Source organism: Amblyomma mixtum, chromosome 3, assembly GCF_055824585.1.
Source record: "Amblyomma mixtum isolate Tamu chromosome 3, ASM5582458v1, whole genome shotgun sequence".
Taxonomy (NCBI): domain Eukaryota; kingdom Metazoa; phylum Arthropoda; class Arachnida; order Ixodida; family Ixodidae; genus Amblyomma; species Amblyomma mixtum.
The window spans coordinates 50,747,665-50,773,912 of NC_143014.1; the positions used below are offsets into that span (position 1 = coordinate 50,747,665).

The window sequence follows — 26,248 nt, forward strand, 5'->3', positions numbered from 1 at the left end:
AAGCTTAAGTTATTATGCTATCTTCCTTTTGCTTTCTTTTTCTTTCTTTTATATGCTTGGTGCCTCTTCATTTCTTTAACCTTTTATAAGATCAGCTAGCTCAGTAAAACCTTGTTAATTTGACCTTCATTAATTTGAAAATGCAAATAATTCAAATAGCTGTCATGGTCCTGGCCAATGCCTGTGTTAGTCTATGGCGTTGAACACTCGCTATTATGCATGCTGCTGGACTTGCACCAATTTATTCAGATGGGCTCCTGAATGCGGGCCGTGCTGAGGTATGACTGGCACGGCAAATGATTGTCCAGATATTCCTACTCAAGTCCGAATTGCATGCTGTACACAATGGCAGGTGTAACAGAAATTAAAGGACATCTGTGACTAAGCCAAGAAACGGTCCAGCTGCACAGTTCAGTTTTTGAGCTTCACTGCCAGCCTGTGATGTCAGAGGCTATCGGCCATGCATCGGCCATCCGGCCTAGCTCAACTTTGTGCCGTTTTGAACGCTTGTTGGTGCATTGCTGCTCTACAACAGCGCTAGCTGTATTTGCGTAATTATTCGCCCGGTTTCACATCGTCGTTAATGTTGCCCCATCCGTATGGTCCATTCTAGAGCAGAAAGACAACTTTGTACATACACACGGCTCGGGGACATGTCCACTCTACCCTAGTCTCCACTCACCAATGAAGGTCTACTTGGACAACTCGGCTCAAACCAGAGGCCCTCACCTGGACTGTGATGTGGAGTATAATTCCTCTCTACTGCGATTCTGCCCAGTCACTTACACACTCCTGTGGCTATTTGTGTTTGTTCAGTGGCAGTCTTGCATGACGTCGTCATTGTGTTAATGATTTCTCGGACCAGCTAGTGCAGATCACTTGTTGCACCCTGAGGGCAAGTGGCTATAATTCTTTTTTGAAGCGAAAGCTTCACTACGCTAGGTAAAGCCAAGGTCACCGTGTCTGGAGATTTCACCTTCATTTGACCTTCAGATAAAGCAAAGGAAAGGTTCATAACTGGCCCACTGGGACAGTGGACACCTTAGTCACGCTTTAAGCTATGAAGACTATGAAGAGTGGGGTCTTCGAAAGCAAAGGAAAGGTTCATAACTGGCCCCCTGGGACAGTGGACACCTTAATCGCGCTTTAAGCTATGAAACCGATGAAGAGCGGCAGCTTCGAAAGCTAAGGAAAGACTGATAACTTGCCCCCTGGGACAGTGGACACCTTAGTTACGCTTTAAGCAATGAAGCAGATGAAGAGCGGGATCTTCGAAAGCAAAGCAAAGGAAAGGCTCATAACTGGCCCCCTGGGACAGTGGACGCCTTAGTCACACTTTAAGCTACGAAACCAACGAAGAGAGGGATCTTTGAAAGCAAAGGGAAGGCTCATAACTGGCCCCCTGCGACAGTGGACACCTTAGTTGCGCTTTAAGCTATGAAACAGATGAAAAGCGGCAGCTTCGAAAGCAAAGGAAAGGCTCATATCTAGCCCCCTGGGACAGTGGACACTTTAGTCTCGCTTTAAGCTACGAAGACTATGAAGAGGCGGGATCTTCGAAAGCGAAGGAAAGGCTCATAACTGGCCCCCTGGGACAGTGGACACCCTAGTTGTGCTTTAAGCTATAAAACAGATGAAAAGCGGCGGCTTCGAAAGCTAAGGAAAGGCTCATATCTGGCCCCCTGGGACAGTGGACACCTTAGTCTCGCTTTAAGCTACGAAGACGATGAAGAGCGGGAGCTTCGAAAGCTAAGGAAAGGCCCATAACTGGCCCCCTGGGACAGTGGACACCTCACTCATGCTTTAAGCTATGTGGTGGTAGTGACAGATGTGCACTGCATGCGTTGGCATTGACAGCATTGTGGCAGAAACGCTGCACTGAAGCCATAGGCCGTCGGCATCTATTGGCGTTAACGTTTTAGACTCCAATGATTTTAAGGAAAGGAAGTGCGCATAACTGGCTCCCTGGGACAGTGAACAATCGCGCTTTGAGGTACATGGGGTGGTGCCAGATGTGGGCTGCATGCGTTAGCGCTGACATTGTGGCAGACAACACGCGGCACTGCAGCAGTAGCCCGCAGCATTCATTCGGTGAGCAAACGCTCATCGCAGTCAACCATTAACTGTCACCTTGCAGGGTGGCAGGGTGGGGGCGCTGCCTATCCAGTGCCCGGAACGCACTAAACGATGCAGACGCCAAGCCACGTATAGTTGCCAGATATGCCACAGTTTTCGCTCTCTAACCATGTTTAATTTTAAGCATGAAATGCTTGCAAAAAGCACATAAATGCCACGATACACTTCGTTGTCATACGTGATCTCTTAGGGGCTTCGCGCATCGAAGCAAAGCCGCGCAGGCGCACAGGGGCCCGGGGGAGAAGCGCTGCGTTCAAAGGGCAAGGCATCGCGCCGAACGGGTGGTGGCGTTCCTCCCTTCCATTACGGTGCGGTTCGGGTGTCCACCGAGATGGCAGAGAATTACTGCGCCATTTCCTTTCCTCAGAAAACCTTGCGTTCAAATGGCAAGGCATCGTGCTGAGCGGGTGGTGGCGTTCCTCCCTTCCTGTACGGTGCGGTTCGGGTGTCCACCGAGATGACATTAGGCCCGTAAACATTTCATGCTTACTCTACTCTCGGTTACGGGAGAGGCAGGGATTTTTTCTTTTTAAAAAGCATCTCGCTATCAGATGCCACTGCGTGCTTCCCTGGCTTCTGCCTCTGTCATTCTTTAGTTATTCCAGTGCGGCAGAATGTGCGCTTGTCACATGCGTTCATACTATGTAGCCGATGAGGAGGCTTGACTATTACTGCGTTGGGAATGGAGCCGTGGAGGTCCTCAGCATTTTGGAGAAGTTGTGTTGCGACATTCCCAACAGTGTGAACAAAGTAAAGCTTTTGATGGAACTGCGAAATATAGTCTTTGCTACGCACTTCATTGCAGAGTTTTTCACTATATAAACTTACTCTGATGTAAATGGCTTTTGGCTGTTTTGTTTGTGGGGCCATCCTATAATTTGACCTTTGGATAGTTACTTTAGACGTTTTTTCCAGTCCCTTGAAACCTGAATTAACAAGGTTTTACTGTGCTGTAATGTGCGGAAAGAAAGTTTTTGATGTTTATGAAATATTCATCTTGCTATATGATTGCCCTGTTGAGTGAGTGAAGACTTGCTCAAAATGTACCCAAGAGCGCATTGACTGTTTGGCACCTCATATATTTGTAAAAGGTTTTGTAAAATAAATTTATGCTGTACCATAAGGTGGCATGTGAAGCACTTGTATTTGTATTTTTGTACAGACAGCTAAAAAATTCAAAATTGAGATTTTCTGCTTTACTTGCCTACTAGCCACTCTCTGCGTATGAATTTTTGATACTGAATATTTACTCATGGGCCCGGTCTTTTTTATGGAGAGTAGATGACACTAAGTGTTTGAGCTGATAATTTGAGTCTACTGCCATTTGAGCGTTGTGACACAGGGAGAGTCGGTGGTCACTTGAGTTTATGGAACTGTATTGAAATAGTAGGTTTTCAAGAGGAGGGCAGCATGTTCTTTTGAACACAGTGCAATTGAAACTGTGTGATGTTAAATAACAGAACAGTAGCATAATGGGTAAAAATTGCATAATTTAATTCTCTTGAATTAAAAAATATCCCACCTACAAAAAACTCTAGTTCGCACAATCTGTGCTGCCAGTCACAAAAAAAAAAATTGACTTCTGTGAACGCAGAATCGGATTGGTGCTGAAATATAGCTGCGCATGTTTTGTGAGGAAAGGTGCAGTACAGTAAAACCTCATTGATGCGACTTACCAGTTCATACGTTGAAAATCACAGGCAGTAAAGATGTCTCGTAGAAATGAATTGTGCAATGAATCCTTACCAACTTCCCCGGGTAGCCGTTCTAGCAGAGGACTAGCGCTGAATGACGACACGTAAGGAAAGGCACTTGCAATAATGAAATGACAGCCCCATAGAGTTGAACTATTTGTCTTCTGGTTAATATGTTCCCTGGTAACACGGTTTCTCGGCTATTGCGACACATTCTGGCTGTATGGCACGTGTAGAGACCATCCGCACTTGTGCGCGAGTGGGCTGAACCTGGGGGGCACGCAGCATGAAAAGCTGAATTGCAATGGCGCTCGCCCACCATGGCGGCTTCTTAGCAGTATGTGCGCGCAAAGGGGTGAAGCATAAAAAAATTGCGCACTGTAGTCGGATACAACTCAAAAACAAAGTGGCAGATTCCCCTTAAAGGAGGCTCACCAGCCAATGTTGTCAGTAAATTTGCATGACTGCACAGTTAATCTGACGAAGGCATGGTTAATCTCCTTTCGTCTGCCTTACTTTGGGATGTCAAGCTAGCAGCTCCGAGGTAATTAACCAGGATGTCATAAGAATCTGTCGATGCCATTGGTTGGAGGGCTTCCTTCGAGGGGCATTTGCTGCTTCATTTTTGAGTTGCATCTGGCTGTAACATATCAGCAAGTTGTTCCTGTGGGAAGCAACATGAAGAAGAATGGGGTGTTGGCTTCGCAGTACTAAGGGTTAGGGAAAACACCATCGGAGAGCTATAGCGAGGCGCATACAAGCAAGCCAGGTCTGGGGAACACAGCATTTAGAGCAACAATGCTGTAACAGTCAGCTGCCGCATTGGCTTCCCCACAATGCATTGGTGCAAAGGGACGAAGCATCCAAAAGTGAGGGAAGAAATCTGTGAGCATTAGGAAAGGAGCTGTTCAGCCTTAATGCCAAGGAATGCAGCCTTAATGCCAAGGAATGCTAGTTGACATTTGTATGAACTGAAATTATCAATAAATGCCTCTGTACTTCATTCCGCAGTTGCATTTTTCAAAAGTAGGGAGTTTGGATCATACGCTTTCTGCGCGACACTTTTTTCCCTGCACTTTTAAAATGCATATCAATGAGGTTTTACTGTAATTGTTGCACTCTTTGTTGGATGCCTGAATCGTGCCATGAGGAAAGCATCGACATATATATCTTTCATGGCTTTGAAAAAAAAAAAAATCTTAAGTTGAATAATTTGAAGCACCCCAAAAAAGCTTCAGGCTGTGGTATATCCGAGGGGAGGGGTGGTATATTCAGCAGCCGTCATCACTTTGGCAGATGCGATTGCGGACCCGCGCGTCTTTATTTCGATCATTCCTTTCCCATTTCTCTTTTACCTCCCTTCGGTATTTTCACGACAGTGATGGGGGCACACTTCCAGCTATTCAACATCATGCAGCACACTGGAATTTTTTGCATTTGACCTCTATTGAACTGCATTCGCTGCGGCCATGTTAGGTCCTGCATCCTCGTGTTCGGCTTCTGAATGCCATGGCCACTGAAGCACTGCAGCAAATGCTAATAGATGCTAATTCAGTATTTGTGGGGATTTTAAAAGGAATTAAGCGACTACAAAAAAATGAAGACTTGTAGATCGCACTTGCAAGCTGTTTGTTTGCATTTGTGCAGAACCACTGCTGGCCATGTGATGCCACAAATGCTTGGTGTGAGATGGCTGAACCTCTTAACAGCAGCTGAGTGCACGGTGTAAAGGCGATGAAATTCCTTCAGTTTGAGAATTTTAAGACCGTAGGCTCGAATGCTTTAAGGTTTCACTCTGACATGGGCGTTGGGTAGTATTGGAAGAGAAATTCAGTTGGGGGCAATTGAGGGACAGGCGTAGTGGTGAGGTTAAGAAATTTACAGGAGTAGGGTGCCTGCAATTGTTGTCAGATGGGAGTCTCAATGTGATGACTTTTACCTGCTTTATACTTGGTGGCTGATGGTGATGAATGTAGTGTGTGCTAGCACCTTTCTCCAGCATTTGAAAGATGTAGAGGGGAAGCTTGGTTTATCTAAAGTGGGCAGCCACCATTTTGCATGCTGTTGCAGGACCATATAAATGCCCCCGTCTTTTATATCTTGTTTTGCGATGCAGCAAGAACCTTGCCACACCGAAAAAATTTAGGCACAGCTGCCATTGATTCAACAGACCGGGTTTATTTACCAGCTTCTTTTAAATTGTATGGGGCTCTTTGTTTTGGGGTGAAGTGAGCAAGTTGTAAGCAGATTTAGAGACTGTGATGTCTGCCTGAAAACCTGTGCGAACATGCGAGCTGAGGCACTGCATGGAAACAAGCAACTGCCTGAACCGAAATGTGAAATGTTTGTAGTTAAATTTTTGGGAAATTAACCATCCTTGTCCTCTCCGTAAAAAGAGTAGCAACTGAAAAGGTTTTTCGAAGTTCTCATACATTTATGAATTCTATACTATGAGTTCTGCTCTCTGCCCTTATTTCCTTGCTATGTGGTGTTTCATTTCTGCAAATGAGTTTTAATGTCTGCTGTGTTAGTGACCATGGTTTGGGCAATTTCTGCTGGCAACACTGCATTTGTGACGTCATTAACATTACCCATGCATTGATAGCTAGCTGCTCCACACTTGCTGAGCAAAAATTTCCGGACTTGTGTTCAGTCGTTCTAGACATTTCATGAATGGAGTCATCTGCAATCACTGTTTCACCCATTCAACTCTCATGAGAGAGTTTTGTTTTTTTATATCATTGCTATGTCACACAAAGTACCATCTCCAGCTGTGGAGCTGATTTTTGTTTTTAGCTTGCTGCTTTTTCTATGTTTAAGAAAGGAGAGGCCTGGAAAGAATATAATGTGATCGTCAGCTCAAAATGTTTAAAAACCCCGTGGAATTGCGCTGTGACCTTATTTTAGCCCTTGTTATGCCATGCAAGGCTTTGCTTTCGGACAGAGTCATACACTGCCTATTGAAGGGCAGCCACCCGAACGCAGATTGACATCAATGTATTAGGCACTGCACATTCTGCTGTTCAGCCATCGGCATTAGAAATGGCTTCTCTGACACTGAAAGTATGTTATAGTGTTCATGTATGTCCCAGCAAGTCTGTACTCCATCCCAGTAGTTCCTCGCAACATTACAAAAGCTGCGATGAGTGTATAGGCAACGTTCTGATGCTGCGGAATGTAGTTCCAGTATAAAATATGCATACGGGCATATGCGATAGTCTGCTTTAAATTGTGCATTTCACATCGAGACTTAACTTATGCTCGCGTTACCTATGCTCAGAGTTTTGTGTGCGAGCCTTTTACATCCTTTGAAACATCGTTTCCAAACTGGCGGCGCCCTTCGAAACAGAACCTCCTGCCTCAGACTGGATTCGGTGTTGTTGCTGCCAGTTTCAGTATGTTCACTGACCATAAATGGAGCACCAGGCTTTCGCTTCGTCTCTTCTCGCCTGTAATGAAGTGTATGAACGATAAATTTGCTTTATCATTTATTTAGAGTGACGATTCTGCGGCTTTTAGTCCTAAAGGAAAGCAGAGATTTGACAAAAATGCTTTGTGTTCTAACCACCAGATGGCACCACTAGGCTGACAGTGTCGTCCCGTCTTCGTTCGCGTGTGCTGAACTGAAAATACAAATGTGACAAATGGCATAACGTCATGCAAAATGCTTGCGTTTAGTGTACGTAAGCGTGCATAGGGAGATGGTACGTAGATGGCGTCAATTTATACTATGCTCTTTCTAACCATATCTGTGTACTCCGCAAGCAGACGACATGCAGATAGCTAGGCGTGGAGGAACACATATAACGCACTCTCCTGTTTGGCTGAGAAGGTCTCTGCTTTCGGTAGTGCTGCAAGTTAGTTATGGAATGGAGTATAGGATGGGCATGGAAATCCTATGAACATAGACCGAAAAAGGGGGGGGGGGGGGGGGATTATTAGGAACAAAAAAAGACTTATGGAAACACATGTGCTGCTGAATACTTTGTTAGTGCACGCTGGCTTTTATATCTTGTTAAAAGCATTTTATATTGTGTCACAGAACAGCTGCTTCTAAATCTCTTCGCTGCAAAATTGTCTTCTTTTTGGCTAAAAGATTGATGTCCAATTTTTACCTGACTAAATTTGGGAGGACAAATTCATAAATGGAGTGTCCTTATAATACATGGACCCCTTGTGGTTGTTGCATTCTATGGGTGAAGGAACCCAGGAGAACTGCTAAACCACTAGCATCTGTAGGCATGAGTGGCTGATTGGAACCTGCATTGGAAAGACAGATGTGTCACAAAGGACTATACACACCAAATTTATCACTGCGTGGTTTTCGCCTACAACCGATAATTTATAATTGGACTTCTTCTTTCGTGCTGTTTCGGTTTCAGTTTCATCAGCTGAATGATGTCTGTGACGTGTAGTTGATGTTTAGGTCACGTGACTGACGAAAAAAACGACAATATAAATGCTGATACATAGTTTAATTCACTACATCACTTAAACCAGACTACAGCTGCTCATTTTCATTGCTACAACGATGTGGGAACTTATGAAGCGCAGTCCTCAGTTCTAGTCGGTGCAGTGTTTAAATGCGTGTCTACAGTGCAACAGATGATGGCTGTATATGTTTCATATCAGCGGTCTAAATCTTGTCATACGTGCTCCAAATTTGATCTCTCAAAGATCTGCCGCAGCATTTCGATGCTGCCTTGATTAGCCCTCACCTTTCTCATTTGATGTAGAAGGTGGTGGTTTGTCATGGTTCACTTATTCACTTGTTCACAAAAGCAGGATAACGAGGAATAAATGAGTGCTTGGGCAGGCATGTTTGTACCCAAATGTTTCAGGCAATAGGTACAGTACAGAGTAAGTGGGCATATGTTGGCTAAAAGAGGTAGAGCAGCTATCGCAATGGAGTAAAAAAATCTTCAAACAGTCTCGTATGTCACCCCTGGGCCTAGAGCATATGCTGTATTTTATCCCTATCCATAACTGGAACAGACAGTGGAAAGCTTATTTTCCATGTCATTGAAATGCTATGGCCCTACTTTCTTGTTTACTAGCTTCGTAAATGCACCGGTAATGACCAAGATAAATTTAAAGGGGCCCTGAAACACCTCTTTATTTGTGAGAAGTGCCTTGGAATCGGACGGGCATTGTACGAGCGACATCGTTCTAAAGTGAATTTTTAAATCGCGTTACATAATAGGGAAATTAAATATATGATATCTAGCTTTGCAGTTTCCCAGAGTGTGAGTTCTGTTTCTTTTTTCCCTTGGTTTTCATCTGCGGTAGCTGTGCACCACCTATGAAGGCCGTTGTTACCCCCGGCAAGTCTACTACTGTGCCTGTGAACATGCAGACAAGCGCTAGCTCTGACGTTGCTGATCTGTGACAACGTTGGGGGGAGGGGGGAAAGAGGAAGCACTGCAAAATAATTCATGAAAACTTAATTTGAACATTATTTGTGTGGGAGCTTAACCGGGATGTTTTTGGCAATTCGTGCAGCTGCTGAATGTGCTGGCCCTCCATACGCGAAGGGTTGGTTCTGGGCCCTTTAGGGAGTAAGCACGGTGCGAAATTAAAAGTTTGAAAGTTTGCGTTGTGCATTATTTGTCGTTGAGGTAGGTGTGTGGGGCATGTATGTGAGCTATTCGTCCACATCCTCTTATTGTTTCTACCCTCTGTTTTCATCATTTTATGTGTTTGTGGAGCCGTGTTACGAGTTCAGCTTGCCAGTGCAGCCGGGTAAATGTACATGATAATGTTTCACAGTGTTTCTTCTCGCGTATTGGCAGTCTGAAATGCATGCATCTCTCTAACTTGGTCTTAGTCTGTGTGCTTCCGTTGGTGTGCTTATTCTCTGGATCTTCTTGTGGCAAGGTTATTGAAGCCATTATCATGATCTGACCATGATTATATGAATGGGGTATTCGTGTTTCAGGTTTTCTGTTATTCATAACACAGGCAGTAAAAATTAATGGAGTTAATAGTACTTAATATTTATTTTACTGATGGCACCTTGTATAGCATTACATTGGGAGGCATTTAACATCAGTGACAAAGCTCATTAGAAAGACTCGAAGGTCACTGAAGCCTTACTGAGATTGAAATGTTTATTGCTCATATTTATGCTTCGCTTACTTTAGACATCAGTCTGAAGTAAGCAAAGCACATTACAAAATAATATGTGGGGATATTGAAAGCAATTTTATTGTACAGTAAACATTTACGTCTCAGTAATACTAACATTTGCTAATGGCAGACTTCTCCATTCCTTTGCTTAAATGATTTAGTGCATAATTAAACCGTGACATGTGATGTGGACAAAAAAATTCGTTTTATACCAATCCTACTGCAATAACTTTTCTCTTTGATATTGAAGTGTGTCCCGTATCTGTCTTTCTTTTTTTTTCTTCTTTTTTTTTAGTAAGGCTCGCTAAGCCTAATTTCCAGAGACCTACCATGCTCTGCAGACTGGCCTCATGTAGTATGCATATATTCTAACGCCATTTTATTGTAGCAGCCATTCCAATTTTTTTCAGTTTACAGTTGCTAATGACAAAAAAATTGCAGTAAAGAGCACTTGTCCCTTGCAGGGTACTAAAATACTTAATTTTTGTGGTCAGGTAATAATGCATGACCTTCTGTAAGGAAGGCCTGGTGGCAGGATGAATGTTTTTTTAACTGCAAAACTCTTGAGAAAGCTCTGTAGTCTTCCTTAATTAAAGCCATACAACTTTGAAGCTGTATGGCGTCATTTGGGTGTTCGCTGATAGTAATTTCTCTTTTGTTGAAATACTCTACCTTGGACAATTCCCCGTACTGCATTGAGCTAAGGAAAGCTTAATGTCCACTCTTGCCAATGCAACATCAGGCTAGTGTCTGTACTATGTGGCCCACTTTGAGCAGGTGCATTTTCACCTCACCCTGAAATGATGCGTTATGGTCACGAAGGCTAAGAGTTGCGTTGATAGTTACGTTGGCAAGTTCTTTCCGTGATGGCCTAGGATAGCTGGAACAGTGGACTTTTGGTAGTTGGAACGGTGAACTTTTAACTCCTAACCACCAAATTAATTCCCGAAGACCTTGCCAAAATCTCCAAACTTTTTGGCATTTTTGTCGAGAAATATTGTTGTCAGGCTTTAAACGTGCTAAAGGCTCAACATGCGTTTCATGGACAACTACTGGCCTCTAGTGTTGAAAACTGCTACCAATGCAACTGCCAACCGTAACTCATCTGGTAGAGGGAGCGGTGCAACATCAGGCCGGCTGAGTGTGATTCATCATCGGTTATATTGGTACAGTTTTCCATGACTAGTACAGCTCGGGGTTAGAGGTTACAAAGTTCTTCCTGAAAACAAAGGGTCCTCTCTTGTCATGCGATGACACTGCATGCATGTCTTATCTTGATGGTTCCTTTCATCTTGGATGTCTTTTGCTGATACGAGAACTGCAGAATGTGTGCGGAGATCTTATAAGGTTTAACGTCCCAAAGCAACTGAGGCTATGAGAGACGCCGTAGTGAAGGGCTCCAGAAATTTCGACCACCTGGGGTTCTTTAACGTTTGCTGACATCGCACAGTACACGGGCCTCTAGAATTTCTCCTCCATTGAAATTCCAACCAAACCGAACCCTATAAAATTATTACTACAATGCAGTATTTCTTAGTGGAAATCAAGACAAGATGCAGCGACTTGTCAACATAGCTGTGCTAAACTGCTAGGCAAGTAAGCCCAGCTAGCTTGCCCCTGAAGTCATTTTTGCATCTATAGGATTGGTGGTTTGCCACAATGTTGCAGTGGTTGAATATGGTAGGCTGGCCTAGCTCAGACTTCAAGCTGTTTCTCACTGGTACTTTACGGGGCTTTTTATGAAGTTGTGCAAGCGTTGGTTCCTGCTAATAGTTATCAGTGCAAGTGCTGTAGTGGAGCCAAAAGTTTGTGGGGTGTCAACTCTGACAAAGTTGTGAATTGCTACACTTCCTCGGCAAAGATTTTGACTTGTTAGGTCACTGCACTAGTTGTGCATGCAAGTGCAGATTGGACTATCTACTTTCTTGTTGCTTGCTCACGATTTCTCTGCACAGGAGAAAGTGCTCCACATTTAGCAGGGGTGTTTTGCAAAATGACTTTGTAGGTTACGGCTATACCTGGAAAGTAGCCTCTTTGTGCAGCAGAAGTGCTCGCAATCTCTGGGCAGTTGTAAGCTCATCATAATGGCAGCATTCGATTGACGTTTGAAATAGCATTCAAATGTGTTATTCTTCTGTACAGCACTTGAAGGCCAACTCGGTGCAGTTTTGCATCTCGTGGAGAAAGTAGTCTTAACCCATTCGCTTCTGCGGTCCATCCCCGACGGCAGAGCACAACCTGGATTGCTGGAAAAAGTTAGAAATAATTAAAGCTGAAAAGGTTGCGTACAAGAAATTATTTTATTCGGCTGTCAAGGCAGTTTCAAATCTAGAGCAAATACAATTTTTGCTGTCGGTGAAATCCCCTGAAGCAGTCAGGTGTGTATAGAAAATGGCACTTGTTGCACTGCCTACAGCTTTCGCTGTTTTTTTCCTGGGCTTTGTGCATGAAACATTTGCGTAATGCGTAATGCTCTGTGCTATGCCATCATTCGGAGGTATTTGGCGATGGAAATGGTGCCATTGACAACCCTGTAGATGTATTTGAGATGGAGATACATTTTTTTTTTTTTTTGAGCTCTTGTATAGCGGCAACACTGCAACGTGTATGATCTTTTCGAACAGGCAAAATTTTATCTCGGCATAGCACACTCTTTATCAGCTGCTTTTGATAGAATATGTAGCTTATGTAAACAGGCAAATATATCAGTGTTGAATATTTCAATGGAAGGCCCGTGTACTATGCGATGTCTGCGCACGTTAAAGAACCCCAGGTGGTCGAAATTATCCGGAGACCTGCACTACGGCGTCCCTCATAGCCTGAGTCGCTTTGGGACATTAAACCCCCATAAAAAACAAACAAACAAGATTTTGGATTTCCAAGCCAAGGCTCCAGCTGCGTCTGAAGTGCCAGGTTGAGAGTTCGAGTAATAATCCTCACCTTGCAGATAAAAGTCATACATTGCTTTCACTGTCATCTAAAAGTTCATGGTATTTGCAGTCTGCGTCTCCCGCACTGCCAAAAAGCTATGAATTTCACCGACACCAAAGTCATGTGCAAAAAAAGCGGAGGGCAAAGAATTCCTTTCACGTAATATATCTTTGAAACTAGCGAGCAACTAGTGTCATTGGTCGTGATAACTATCCAAAAATGAGCAGTCAGGCATGTGGCTTCATTTGTTGATGTGTGTATTCTAAAGTGAGGGCGGTGAATCCCCATTTTGGAAACGAATGGGTTAACTATTTTTGCTGGAATAAATGGTCGTTGCAAAATACCTCTCTGAAAGCAAGCGAGTTCGTGAGAAACACCTTCCAAAAATAGTTGTTTTTGACGGCAAAACTGAAAAAAAAAGTTCACTAAGTTTATGCTTGGTGCGTAAATCATGAAGTGCAGACAAGAGCTAATGTGTCAGTTATTTTTAAATCTTTGCCATTTCCTTAGCCCTGTCCTTCATGGATTATGTAGGTGTCCACCCACTGTGACACTGCTAGCACAGCTTTCCTTCTACTTGTAAACTGTACGCAAACGCTTTCTCTTGGCTTCGGCGAAGTGAGGGCGCTTGTCCCCCGAGGTGTACCATGAATCAAGTGTCACCATAGCGTTGAGGCGATTATTACACAGCATGGCGTAAAAACTTGTCAGTTTTTGTCTATGAAATGTGTAGGCTCAGACTTGTGGATATTTTCGGGCAGTGTGCTTGCGGGCAGCGCCTGTAGCATGTGCTCCCCGTGTAAAATTGTAAATCACTGTAAAATTGGCAGCTGTTATCGGCCACTGGAAGTGTAATAGCCGAGTCATGTGTATCTGCTCATTGCACACATGTGCCACAGTTGCACCTTGCGAGTGTTGCGCATTTTAATGTCAATAAGTAATAAACCGTAATGCAGAGGGGGCCACATGTGTATGTATCTATATACAGCACAGTGGCTGGTTTTGCTGACACTGGAGCAATTAGTTTGCCCCATCGTATATTGCATTGCTTGCCTCTCATAACCAGCATTGGATACTGTGGCACACTGCTCTGTGAAGTAGGTCTTCACAGTTGTTTCGTAATTATATTAGCCAAAGAACTCTGGTCTTGCTTAATTGTTTACACGCCAACTTATGGCTCAGTTATTGGGGGGTGTGATTTATCCTTAACGCTGTGATGTACTCTCAACGCTGTGATGTACTCTCGTATACTGTACGAACTGTTTGAATAGCTATTTTTAAATTCCACTTGTTAAACAAAATGAAATCTTCACAATATTGCACAAACATTTTAGTGGTTTTATCTTAGATCAACAGGTGATGGAATAGTATGTGCTTGAGTATTTGTGCTTAGTTTTGTCCTTTTTAGGCGGGCAGAAATTAACAAAAGGCTAATTTGCTCATTTTATAATGCATTTATATTTTTCCTCAATAAAATAATCAGTTTTTCACATACCTGTATTGTGTAGGTCAGCAACAATGAAGCACTTAACGATTTAGGACTTTTATCCCATGTTTCCATTGCCTAAGCATTGTAGGGTTAAGTTGGTCATCTCATTAATGTTGTCGCAGCTTGGTCAGCAGTGAGTACAATGAGGCCGTTGTCGGTGTAAATTTAGTTTTACCAGGGATTTTTACATGTGCGGCTGTGGAATGCACACGTGTTTGATAGTTCAACAGTTTTTGCTGCAGTGAATGTGGGGCACATGATGGGCAGTCAATCTGAATAAAAATTTCTGGAAAACTAAGTGCATGGAGCCAGTATCCCAGTACCATCCCATATTGTTGGAATAGTATGAATGTGGGTACCAAGCCTGAAAAATGGCTTTCATTGAACACTAGGTAATTGGTAGTAATTGTGCCTGTGAAGGAAAATTAGCTGGTGGCATTTGTCTTCATTGCTTGGTAAATATAGAGGGCCCACCTTGTGCTGGCGTGAGCATTAAATTTGCTTCATATAAATGGTTCTATGCTTAGAATCCGTTGAGACGAAGTGAAGGGGAAGGGCATGTTGCAGATGAGTCTGTGACATTTGTTTGTTTTAATCATCTTGCCAGGTACAGCAGAGCACGGTGCATGCACATCATCTGATAGTTACTGTTTTAACACCTCTTAAGCAGCTGAGTTTACTGTGACCCATAAAATCCGCTACAATTACTTTCTCTGTGTGTGCCATGTCCGTGGCAAGAAAAATTTCCTTATTCTTCTTTAAGAGAATTGAACTCAAATTTGTTATTTGGGCACAAAATTTTACAAATATAGGAGGTGCCCCGATCATCTGCGGTGACAGGATGAAATCTTTGTGTTCTTTGTTTACATTTTGGATTGTTTTGTGTGAATATGAGGCGTTATTGAATTAAGTACTTTATGGGTGGCGTTGTGCCATGTCGCTAAGTTTGTTTTCATGTTCCCTCCATTTCAAAAACACTGCCATGTTTGCTTTCGTGTGTGCAGCTTCATATGGTTGTACCGAGTAGCTATTGTAGTTCTGTTGCTTCATTTGATGCTGCACTAGTGCTTTAAACATGTCTGGCATAACAGGCAGAATATTCTCATTGCGTGTCTGCATAGCAACTTGTGATTATTTCTGAATGGCTGTTGTCTTGTATCTGTTGCCATACGTTGCATTTAGTTAGTTCAGGACAAGTCAAGCTAAAATCCTTTGCCTGGGGGGAGCAGTGTGAATGTTTCTCGAAGTTAAAGGGACGTACAGCAGGTGGTTGCCAGTGTTGGAAGAATTATGAGGGATTATGAAAGGTGGAAATTCCTGTTGTATTAGGTGCATTAACGAGTAGAACCTTTTTTTGTGCTTCATTTCACATTGCAACAAAATAGTCTTTGTCAGGTATTTCTTCTAGCTGCTTTTAGCAGAAGTGCCTGCATTGGAGTGCCAGTGTAGCAAAGAGGAGTGTCACCCTGGGTGCAAGATTGAAGTTTTGGCAGGGAACCATTGCATAGTTTGAATGTAAGCATGTTTTTTGCCTTCGTTGGAGCAACTGAGAATTAGTAGCAGGCTTTTTTTGTTTTTTACTCTTTCTAATTTTAGGTAGAGTAACTCCTGTTATGTTATCCTGTTACTTCACCATCTTGGTTTGCTTTTAGCTGCATTGCGTGCTGTAATCTTTTTGTCGAGCATGTGGAAATTCCTTTTTCTTTTTACACGAGCCTGCAAAGAATCGCTCGGCGCCAGGCAATGTAGTTGTTAAAGTTTGTTGATGTTGAACATAAAGCTGTGCAGAACTAAAAATTTATTGTGCTGCATAGCCCAACAAGGTCGCAAGTGTGCTACACATGCATGTGTTGTTAGGCAGGTTTCACCTTTTTTGCTTTTTAGGCACCGTTAAACCTCATTGTAACGAGGTAGAAGGGGCATTGTAAGTTTAATTGTATCCACAAATACATTTACGGGAGGAAGTGCATTTGAAATGAGTGAAAAGAAGTCTGCATAGTATAGCATCTGACTGTTAAGTGGTTATGTTCATGTTGAGGTTTTAATGTCTCTCTCCTTAGTTGCTTATGATAAACGATGAAAAGGCAAGAGCCTATTTTACTGAAAAAAAAAAAATAATAATGTTACAATTTGCTTGGCGTAGTGCAACATTATGTACAGCGCGAAAAACGAAGACAGGGGAAGAAACACTCGAAGAAACACGTTTTTCGCACTGCACATAATGTTGAACGTTCACCAACTCGCCCAGTTTTCGGTAGTGCAAGGCTAGAGTTTTCTTTTTTTTTAAACTGCTGCTTCTAGTGAATGGCTGACCATCTTCCGCTTTGGAAGAAAAAGCATGTCGTTCATCTATTAGTGGAGAAACCTGAATTGAAGCAAGGTATTAAATAACATATGCTTCTATGGGTGGTTTTAAGGGAACTATGTTTACATTGTTTTGCTATATGTAGCTGTGCTGTAGTAACTATTTCATATTGTTTCGTTCTTGTACTTGTTTGCTTGCAGTTTATTTACCTATCGTGCCACCTTCTTAGAAGGTCTTTGTGATGATACTTATACAACATATCCCAAAGAGCATTTCTTGCAAAATGAACTTTACACTAAACGATTTACTTGTACCATTCTAGGCTGTAACTAACAGTGTGGATTGTTCGTGTGGTTTAAGCACAGGTGTAATTGAACATGTGTATTTTGAGCAGTGCACTTGTCATAGATAATACTGCTTCTGCTGTGGCTCAGAGCATTGGCACACTAAAGGAGTGTGCTTTAATGCCTAATGCACTTTAGTTTGTTAGTTGATGTATGTTCTTACTGTTTGAACAATTTGAGTGTTGTCTCTTGTGGCTTCGTCAAGGCAGAAACCAATAGTTTTCTGAATATGTGAACCGATGTGCTTTGTGCACCCAGGAGGATTCTGAATGGGTCCACCGGGTTGTATAACAAGCCAAGTTGCTGGTTTGCAGGGAAGTGTTTGCTGTGGCAATAGATAGGGAAGTTTTTAAGGTAATCTCATATTTGAGCATTATGGTAGATTGGTTACGAGTTACATTATTTCTGAGAGGTCTCATTGGCTGCATGTGCAGTTACTAGTCTGATGTTTGTAACAAGCATGTTTAGCTTGAACAAGTTTTAGACTTGACTTGCCAAATTTTGTCATTTTAATCTGCTGCAAACCGAGAACCTCAAACTTGTCAACTTTCTGAGCGAGGCCATTTAGTGTCTTCCTGTTCGTATGTTCGTCTGATGTGTTTGCATTGTAAAATTGTCGTGTGCCTTGGGAGTGTATAGCCATGTGTTGAAGCCACAGCGGGATGTTGCAGTTGAAATGGCAATAGATAGCTTCCATATTAATTTTTTTTTTTGTTAATGTAAAACAGTGGCGGTAGTACATAACAGTTACATTGACAGTAATGCTGGAAGGTTAATGCTTTATCTACTTGCACTGCAGTGACAGAACTTGCAGCTTGGTGTTGCTATCCTAATCTTGTTATGACAGATGTAGTGGTGCCTATGTCTGCTTTAATAGCTTGTGTGGCAGTTTTTGGTTTTACCTATACCTGGTGGATGGAAGTTTTTTGTATGTGTGTAATTTATTCTTGTGTGATTGATTTTGCCGCCTTCCTTTCTTCTTCCTCGCTCGCGTGTAAACATTTTATATTTTTGCATGTGAAGCTGACCGGCGAGTAGTTTTTTACCTCACTTGTTCGTGTGGCGAGTAGTTTTTTACTTCACTTGGTATTTTTAAAAATCACATGTACATAATGAATGTATGTAGCAGCAGTTACTATTAACAAAACTTTTTCTGAAAGACACAAGATTTTTGCTATGTATTTCACAATGCAATTTAACGCTGTGTCAATAAGCAAATAAATACTAATGTACTACAGTGTGTATGCGTGCATTATTGAAGTTTGCTCAATGTTTGGAACTCAAAAAACACATACTAATTGTTGCAGCACAACTCCAAGTAACCAAGTGCAGTGTCTTTGGCAGGCACACTGAAAGCCTTGTAATTGTATAACCTAAGATGAGAATTTAAGGGTTTTAATTCATTGAAAAGGATAAAGTGTGCTCTGTTGATACCTGCCGGCTGTGGCGCTTAGAATTAGGTAGCACCTATCATACTTGGCAAAGTGCAAACCTTGTCTTTGAAATTTCAACGTTACAAGAGTCTGACTAGTGTGAACCCTGACCTTAATTTTATTTCTCAGCTAGTGCTGCTTCTGCATCTAGAAATGCGGCTACTCATCACTTTTGGATCACTCTGCTGATTGTACGAGATCTGTAGATAGGCGCTATTTCAACTGCATCGGCTGGCACATAGTCAGTGGTCTTGAAAATGCAATTTGCAGTATAGTTTTTGCCACATTTAATGGGCCCGCATGGTTTCCATGCTAAAACCAAGTCTCCTAACATAATGGCAAGAATACTAGCGTTGTGGCTCTTCTTGAAATCTCATTTCAGTGGCTTTTTCAGAGGATTTTGCTTTTTCTGCTGCTCTGCAGTTTCCTTTCCCTTTTTTTATGCTTCTCCATCAGTGCTCATCCTGGTCCCAAAAGGAAATGTTCTAGCGTTTTCTTTTGCTATCTACATCGCAAGTACTTTAGTCTTCTACATGCACTTAAAGGGCCACTGACCAGGGTCCGGACATTTTTGAAAAACAAGCCCACTGCATAGATGAGGCATCGAAGATAACCTCTGCAAAATACTAGAGCCATGCGCGCCCCGAAAAGCTGCGAAAATTCAAATCAAAGCCCGTTCGTTCTTTCCTTCCTTCAAAAACGGCCCCGCCCCACTACTCTGAACCCCGTTGACGTCATGGGGGGTTACTTTCGCTAAAGGCACTCCATTGGTGCATCGTTCTGACTGACGGGAGAAGGTTAGGCGTAGCCTTGACGTCATGTCGTCTGCACAGCGCTTTCCGCAGCGCCTTCTGTTCTGGCGCATGCCTACAAATGTTTTAGCATGGTTAGAATATTTCCTTTGTAATAGAACACAGTTTGTAATGGCTAATAACATTTGTTCTCCATTCACTTCCGTACATCCTGGGGTCCCACAGGGGTCCGTCCTTGGGCCCCTTTTGTTCCTGATATATATTAATGACCTTCCTATTTCTGTTACCTCCTACATTCATTTATTAACTACTCTAACGACACTCTTCTTTTGCAAAAAGACAATGGAATTCTTGAGTGGTGTAAAATCTGGTCAATGGAACTAAACAAAACCAAATGTAAAGTACTACGTGTGTCACGCATTTCTACACACCCCACCTCTTATCATCTAGATAACATCGAACTAGAACAAGTGTCTTCATACCGTTATTTAGGCGTTCACATAACAAGTGATCTAACTTGGTCTTTTCACATCAATTCAATGATTAACAACGCCAACCGTGCCCTTGGCTACCTTCGCCGTAACTTTTTCTCTGCCCCCACTTCCTTGAAACTTCTCTATAAGTCTGTCGTTCGTAGTAAGTTGGAATATGCTGCGTCCATTTGGGATCCCTTCACGGAAAACCTGATCAGTTCCCTCGAAATAATTCAGAATAACTCGGCACGTTTCATCCTTCAGTAACTATAACCGTACCGCTAGCGTAACCTCTGAAGAATACATTACAGTTACCATCTCTTGCTAGCCGTCGAAAGCACGCTTGCCTTTGCTTAATTCATAAAATAATGTATCATAACCCCAGACTGCACCGCGATCTTATACTTCCTCCGTCTTATGTTTCATCACGAGTTGATCATGCGCATAAAATCGGCATTCCTTTCTTTAAAACAAAATCCGCAGCTGAGTCTTTCCTTCCACGAACAGCAAAGGACTGGAACCACCTTCCCGGAAGTACAGCCTCCATCATCGACCATCAGCGTTTTTGTTCAGCCTTAGCTATCCCTGTATAATTAGAAATCAAACGCCTTGTACTAAACCCCTGTATACAACCAATCCCCTCTTCAATGCCCTCGGGCCTTGAGGGTAAAATAAATGAAATAAATGAAATGAAACCCGCATGAAGGAACAAAAAAAAAAAACTGCGGAGGGAGCGTGCGGCGACAGCCTTGAACCCTAGCCATAAAAAGTAAAAAATAATAAAACTGAGTGAGTTGGTTGACTCCACAGACACCACGCCTCCGGCTTACATCGGAGAACGAAGGGGTGATTTTTCCTTGCCGAGCCTACTCGACGAGGAGCGGGAGAGAAAAATTTCGAGGAGGGAACGGAAGGAGAGGAGGCTCCCTCAAAGAGAGGTAGAGAGTGTTTGCGACCCGAGGGTGGTCAGTTGCCCTTTAAGGTTTTGTAGTAAAGATTCTGCCTTACTGCCAAATAAGAGGCAGTGGCTAGCTAGAATTTTTTGGCTACTATACCCATTCGGGAAAATTTTGCTTGGGCAAAATGTCAGCAAGGCCAATCTTTAGTTGTTTCCATAATTTATAAGCCTTTAATGGGAAAAGTTCAATGGTAAAGTATCTTTTTTTTTTCTAATATGGAGACTAGCAGCTTAGAACAATTTGAAAAATTAATGAAAATCGTACCAGGGTGCTCAGTAAGTTTGCATGAATTGATTTCTGAGAATGTTTACTTGCTCTAGTAAAGCATCACAATGGATGCATGTTGTCTCATGGCTGCCCCATGAAGTACATTTACTTTTTCTATATGTATTGCACATCCATGGACAGTTTAGGCAAAATAAAATTTTCTCGTTTTTCAAGAAAGGTAAGCACGAAGTTGTTACATTAGCAGTCCTACTCAATAAAGCTGTGTAAAATACCATACCCTCAAATGTAATCAACTGGGAGGCCCTTATCAATACTACCTAATCAAACAAAGATTTGCGTGGGATAATTTACTACCAACCGTTCGAACGAGCTATGGGAAGCACAGAGCTCTTTTTGTATCTTTACAAATTTGGAATAACCTGCCTTCTCATTTCAAACTATCCCCATCACATGTATTCTTACAATACTTGATACTCAGAACTATGGCGCTAATTTTGAGGCTGCTGAGATTCAGGCTATGGGCTGGTGGTGCTCTCTCAGCTGATAGCGCTCTGAAAATAAAAAATAAAAAAAAGGAATGAGGAAGATAGTGTCACTCCTGTCGGCTCAGTCAGTTTTCTTTCTTCCTACGCTCGTTTGGCAGACAGATGACACATATGTTACGGTTCTGCACATTCAGTGACAGAACGGACAAGGAGGCACACTCACTGTTATGGTAGGAACAACATCCCTTCACGGCTCTTTCCAGTTTCAGCAGTTGCCAACAGGAATGGTAGACTTTCACCTTCATACGCAGGAGCTTAAAGAACATTGGTTGTTTACTTTGTAAGCTTCCACACGCGGGTCAATGGGGTCACCAGCACCGGCATTGTCAAATGCATCAGGTGACTTTCCTTTCATTCAGAAGACCAACACTACAAGAAGTCTTGGTTCTCAAGATCACTAGTGAAATTTCAGTTTCTTAACCATAGCTTGAGGATCCCTGAGTTGATGTTTCACTCTATCTTCACTCTTAAACAAAACATGCAAAAATTATAGATAGAAGTGGAAAAATATTATGTAATGTTCTTTTTCATTAATAAAAACGAAAGCAGCAAAGTGGCCTTGCAATGTCATAGCCCAAGTCTTCCTATAGAATATAAAATATAAACACGCCCAACCTTTTTTTTTTTTTTTTCGAAAATGGCACTTATGTGATCCATAGCCAGTTTAATCTGTTCAAAATGAGGGTGCTATTTATGTGCGCCTGCTTGGCTCTACTTGCCAAGGTTATAGAGTGCATTGCAGACATTTTTTTTTTTTTGTCTCACAGATGTCCCGCAGTGCAGTTAGTCTGTGTGGTACACTGAATTCGGCGCACTGGCAGAAGCACTTGTACTCCCTTTCACAAGTTGCTTGCAGCACAGTTAAGGCTGCGCCGACCTCGGCCAATCAGAACGGCGTGCACTATTAAACGTGTCTCTCCGTGCCCCTCCCCCCATGAGTGGTCACTGGGAAGGAGAGTGCTCCAGTGCCCAGCTTCTGTGCTCAAGAGACTCTGCCAATTCGGGGGACACTATGTTTACGAATGGCGATTCACCACTGTGCAGCAGGCCTCTGCTGTGCTGTGTTTGTGCAGACATTCTCCACTAATTTAAGCAGTAAATGAAACCCTTGCTGCAAAACACCATCCTGAACTACCTTTTCAATTACTGCAATTGTTTAAAAAATCACTACTCTGCGCAGGTATTTCAGGGTCTACTTGTTTTCCTTGACCCTGACTGGACAGGAGAGCTCTACCTTTCGCAGTGCTGTAGACAACTTGTGAGAAGAAGTGTAGTTCTGAGTATGCTTCTTACATAGCCAGTAAAGTTTGTTCTGCCCACAGTTTTATACTAACAAAACCTGAGGAAGTGTTTAGATGCACCTATGCTGGTTGATTAGTAATAATGTGCAAAGCTCTGTTAGTACACTATAAATTACAGGACTTTGTTCAATTACGATGAGGCAGAAAAAAGGCTCTTTTTGAAGAATAGTTTGTTTTATTTACATTTATATTGTGAAACAGGTATCAGCAATGGGCTGGATCAGACATCAAGTGCTGAAATTTTACCATCCTGCAAAGTTGAATGTTTGCTTAAATGTATTGCCTGCATGGAACTGGCAGTATACCAAGCAAGCACGTAATGTCCAAGCCACCAGTTTTTTATGTGGGACTTCGTTCACTAGTTATTTTTCAACAAAGGCATATTAGAATCAAAATTCAATCAGTTCTACTTTCATTTTTAACACTGCATTGTTTTTTTTTTTTCACTGCAAAGTTATGGTTTTACTCAGACCTTGTGCACTGTTTTTGGTTAACTATTGCATACATGAAATGTGGTTAAGAAGGCCTCCAAGTTTTTTTTGTACTGGCGGGGGTGTCTTTTTATTATGAAGACTGAATGCACTTTATAAGATTCTCTTGTCACTTCTTTTGCTCACATTGCAAAGAAATTGTGATATTAAAAAGTGTGGGGCCTTTACTCCAGTTCCAAATGTGTATGGATCAATATGCAGGATCATCCAGAGAGTGGGCCGTCTAGTGAGTCATCTGCGACAGAGCTCACTGAAGTGGAATCGATGCCACCTTCAGATGCATTCGAGGGCAAGGGTGTGCCGGAAGCTTCTGCTGAGCCGGAAGCTTCTGCTGAGCCGGAAGCTTCTGCTGAGCCGGGAGCTTCTGCTGAGCTGGGAGCTTCTGCTGAGCTGGGAGCTTCTGCTGAGCTGGGAGCTTGTGCTGAGCTGGGAGCTTCTGCTGAGCCGGGAGCTTCTGCTGAGCTGGGAGCTTCTGCTGAGCTGGGAGCTTCTGCTGAGCTGGGAGCTTGTGCTGAGCCGGGAGCTTCTGCTGAGCCGGGAGCTTCTGCTGAGCTGGGAGCTTCTGCTGAGCTGGGAGCTTCTGCTGAGCTGGGAGCTTGTGCTGAGCTGGGAGCTTGTGCTGAGCCGGGAGCTTCTGCTGAGCCCTCCAAGGACGACCTTGGTCCATCTGATGATGGGAATGTGCGTGGTCTTTCTGTATTGTTTGTTAACTTTCTTCTGAACAGATAAGGCATGTTGAAAACTAAAAGGAGGGGCAGCACCAAGTGGGGTTGCCTTCACCCAAAGCACTGGCATAACTGAAGGCAACAGCAACAGGAAGATGATCAACAGTCCCATTGTATTGATCTATCTGTCAAGATTACCTGCAGCTGTCTCTTATTGCATATGTAATATAATGTCCTAACAAGCTTATAAACGCAAGTGAAGAAGCTTACAATGAACTGCATACAAAATTGTCACAAAAAGCATGACCGAGTGCTGAAGCTAAATTTAGTGTAGAACGCTCGGTGCTATAGTAAATTCGCATATAGTAAAAACACAGGTACAGTAAAGTGAAACTGAGATCCTATTTTGCCTTGCATTAACAACTGTACATTTTTTGTTTATAGTGAAGACATTCCTAATAAACGGTTATAGCAGAACACTTCAGTAGTGGTTTACGGTCATGAAACTTCTCCGTAACTCTGACCTTGGTACACTGCCCAAAGTGGCCACACGGCAGTGGCAGAATTTAAAAAGTCTAGGTAGTGACCACAGACATATCAAGCTGCATTTCAGAAGAGAAACCAGTGTAGGAACTAGGCAAGATGAACAACAATCTTTTACTTGGAAGAGCAATTGGAAGCAGCAGCCTAAAACAGAATGGACTTACACAAATTTAACTTGATTGCTTGAGCGAGAGCTTGCTAAGGGGCGAGTCAGGCCAAAAGGGAAAAAGACGACGCAAACCCAAGAGCTGGTGGAATGAGGAGATAAGAAGCCCATAGAGAAAGATCAGGAAGCCTCAAGGGAACACAGATATTCCAAGCGAAGGGGGAATTAGAAGCTAAAGTAGACAGAATATGGGCTACCTTCATAAACTGTCGAAGGGAAGCATCCTATTTGATTAATGAGAAAATTAGAAGAAAGGGGGCTGAATGGTTGTCAAAACTGAATAAAAAAGATAGAAAAACAGCTAAGAAATTTTGGAAACATCTGAACTGCATGAGTAATAAGACTAGACCAGAGCAGAGGTTTATACTTACAGGTCAAGGTATTCGGCTAGAAGGGGTTGAGGCAAATGAACGTATAGGAACATTGATGACAGAAAAAAATTAAAGAAAAAAAAATGTTGCCCATAATTTATTGAAGGAGGATAGGCTGGTTACTCCAATGAGTGTGGGAAAGGGTAGAGAAGAAATTTCCTTGTAGCACGTCGACAGGACTGGATGGTCTTCGTTATGTTAATAAAGGAATTGGGACTAAGCAAACATCAAGAGAGGTAGTGAGCAAAATGATAATAGATTGGAAAGCCCCTGATGGGTGGAGACTAAGCAGGATGAGCATGATATATAAGGAAAATGGGGACAAAGCTAGTATAAACAACTGCTATCCTAAACAGTGATATCAGTGGTTTACACTGCAGGGCGGTGGTGCAGATTATGAAGGAGAGACTGCAGGCATGGGTGGAGAACGAAGGGTTGCTAGGGGAGTTGCAAAATGGGTTCCGGAAACAAAGGAGGTCAGAAGCAATCTGTTCTCGTTGGCGCAGTGTATCGAGATTGCTGAAAAGGAGCCCAGTCCCCTATGGTTAGCATTTCTGGATATCATGGGAGCCTACGACAGTGTTATTCAAGGGGATTTGTGGGACATGCTGGGCACATTGGATATGGAAGATGGAGTAACTAAGCTTTTAAAAGATATCTAGAAAAGTAACAAAGTGCTTATAAAATGGGAAACAAAATGTATTGGAGCCTATAGAGATACAGCGGGGGCTTAGCCAAGGGTGTGCTCCGTCACCTTTGTTGTTCATGTTGTACCTTTGCTTGTTGCTTTGGGACGTTAAAGCCCCAACTTTTCATTCCATTAGCACTCTTCCCAACGTTGTTAGAAATGCCAGATATCAACATAAGACTTGGGTAACAGGTTATGTTTTCTGTATACCAAGTGTCTGTGCAGCGCATTTCTGCAACACTATTTCCTAGTGCAAGAATAATGCTGATGATGGTAGTAAGCCTTTCAACACAGATTGTGCAGGTGCGACATTCTTTTGTAAAAAGTTTGTAAGAAGTTCACTTTATCCTTGCCTTTATGCCATTTTTGAATGTGGCTTTCCAAGCATCGCACAAACTTCTTTTGCAACAGAAGGATATTAAAAGGGTATACAGACACCTAATTTTGGCGACATGTTTTGTCCTTTCAAATGATGCAAAGCTGCAAATTATGCAGATAATGCTTTTGCTATAGTTTTTTCGCAAGTACTACTTTCTTTTTAGAGCTTGTGATATAGTAAACTTAATGCCATGTTTTACCAGGTCACTTCATCTCAGGGTTGTGCT

General features: G+C 42.6%; 1 protein-coding gene across 3 annotated transcripts in view; it reads left to right on the plus strand.

Moving 5' to 3' along the window:
- The window catches only part of LOC149350165 (uncharacterized), an 86,879-nt gene that overhangs the window by 53,833 nt on the left and 6,798 nt on the right, over positions 1-26,248 (plus strand). For 2 of the 3 annotated variants that reach the window (XM_089579131.1, XM_089579132.1), the window contains one exon: positions 23,412-23,891. In XM_089579131.1, the coding sequence (XP_089435257.1) occupies positions 23,412-23,891 (480 nt within the window). The remainder of the gene's footprint in view (positions 1-23,411; positions 23,892-26,248) is intronic. The other variant, XM_089579130.1, reaches the window with a different exon arrangement.